Source organism: Condylura cristata, unplaced genomic scaffold (assembly GCF_000260355.1).
Source record: "Condylura cristata isolate star-nosed mole 26May11 unplaced genomic scaffold, ConCri1.0 scaffold00035, whole genome shotgun sequence".
Taxonomy (NCBI): Eukaryota; Metazoa; Chordata; class Mammalia; order Eulipotyphla; family Talpidae; genus Condylura; species Condylura cristata.
The window spans coordinates 15,404,613-15,406,092 of NW_004567136.1; the positions used below are offsets into that span (position 1 = coordinate 15,404,613).

The 1,480-nt window shown below is 72.6% G+C and overlaps 1 protein-coding gene across 1 annotated transcript in view; it reads left to right on the forward strand.

Moving 5' to 3' along the window:
- Positions 1 to 1,480, forward strand: part of SLC28A1 (solute carrier family 28 (concentrative nucleoside transporter), member 1) — a 43,383-nt gene that overhangs the window by 27,688 nt on the left and 14,215 nt on the right. The window contains exons 10-11 of the mRNA XM_012732693.1: positions 34 to 147; positions 874 to 951. Of these exons, the coding sequence (XP_012588147.1) occupies positions 34 to 147; positions 874 to 951 (192 nt within the window). The remainder of the gene's footprint in view (positions 1 to 33; positions 148 to 873; positions 952 to 1,480) is intronic.

The window sequence follows — 1,480 nt, forward strand, 5'->3', positions numbered from 1 at the left end:
CCCCGGGACTCAGCGGCCCGCGCTCGGGTGCAGGTGTCCTGGCGGGCCGTGTCCTGGGGCCTCGCGCTGCAGTTTGCGCTGGGGCTCTTCGTCATCAGGACGGAGCCGGGGTTTGTCGCGTTCCAGTGGCTGGGCGACCAGATCCAGGTGCGTCCGCGGCGGGGGCGGGGCGGGGGCCGGCGCTGCTGACGTCACACCTGCCCCCCTTTTAAGAGCCGTGGTCAGACGCCACACACGGGCTGCACGCTGGCCCTTTCCCGGCGCGGGTCACCGCGGCCGTGGCCTTCGTGACCTACTCTGACCTACTCCTGCCGTCTGGGGGTCCCCATGCCGCCCGCGGCCAGGCGGGGAGCACTGAGGCTGGGACTGACCCCTCGGAGCGCCTCCGCGAGTCCTGAGGAGGGTGGGGGCTCGGGCCACGGGCGGGGAGGGGGACCGAGCCCGCAGAACGCCCCGCCCCGGCCCGGTCCTGCTTTCTCCGGCGACTTCTTTATTCTCCAAACCACTCTCACCTCAGAGGGTGTCGCCTCTGGAGACGGGGGTCTCTCCCGAGGCTCTGCCCAAGGGACAGGCCTGGGACTGTGGTCTTGGCACCTTGCCAGTGAGCTGGGCCTGGGCCCTGGGGGGCCGGACCTGGGGGCCCTGGGGAATCTGGGGGGCTGGGGGCCGGGGGCCCTGGGGAATCTGGGGGGCCTGGGGGCCTGGGGAATCTGGGGCCCTGGGGGCCGGGGGCCTGGGGAATCTGGGGGGCCTGGGGGCCTGGGGAATCTGGGGCCCTGGGGGCTGGTGCATCTCTGGCCAGGCCCCTCCAGCCCTCAGGGTCCCGGCGCAGGCCCCTCCCGGCCCCTGCAGATTCCGCGTTTTCTCCTCCAGGTCTTCCTGAGCTACACCGTGGCGGGCTCCAGCTTCGTGTTTGGGGAGACGCTGGTCAAGGAGGTCTTTGCCTTTCAGGTCAGCCCAGCTAATGGGGGCTCAACAGGGGGCCTGGGGTGGGCCCGCGGGTACCGCCAGCTACTGAGGCCGGTGTCTCCGGCCCTGGCGGCCCCGGCGGCAGGCGCCAGGCGGTGCGTCTCACTGCGCCCGCTGCAGCGTCGGTAGAAGACAGTGAGGCCCTGACCGTCGCCCAGGTCCAGCCGTGGACCCGCAGGGCAGGAGGGGCAGGGACGCGTGGAGTCAGGCAGGACGCTTGGGTGGACAGAGGAGGCGGGAGCGTGGCGCGTGCGGGTGTGGGCCGCCGGGGCGGGCCGTCCGGTGGGAGTGCCGGCTGCGGGGCACCGCGGGTGGGGCCGGCCGCCCGCCGCATCTTGCCAGTATTGTCAGTGCTGGTTTTGCCTCCAAGAAATGGGGCCCCTGAAGACTCTTGAGCAGGAAGGGACCCGACTGGCGTTTTGGGCCCTTTGCAGGCAGACAGGGTGTAGCCGGGCGGCCGGGCCAGGGGACGGCGAGGGGGCCGCCGTCCACCCGAGGACCAGGGCGGGCC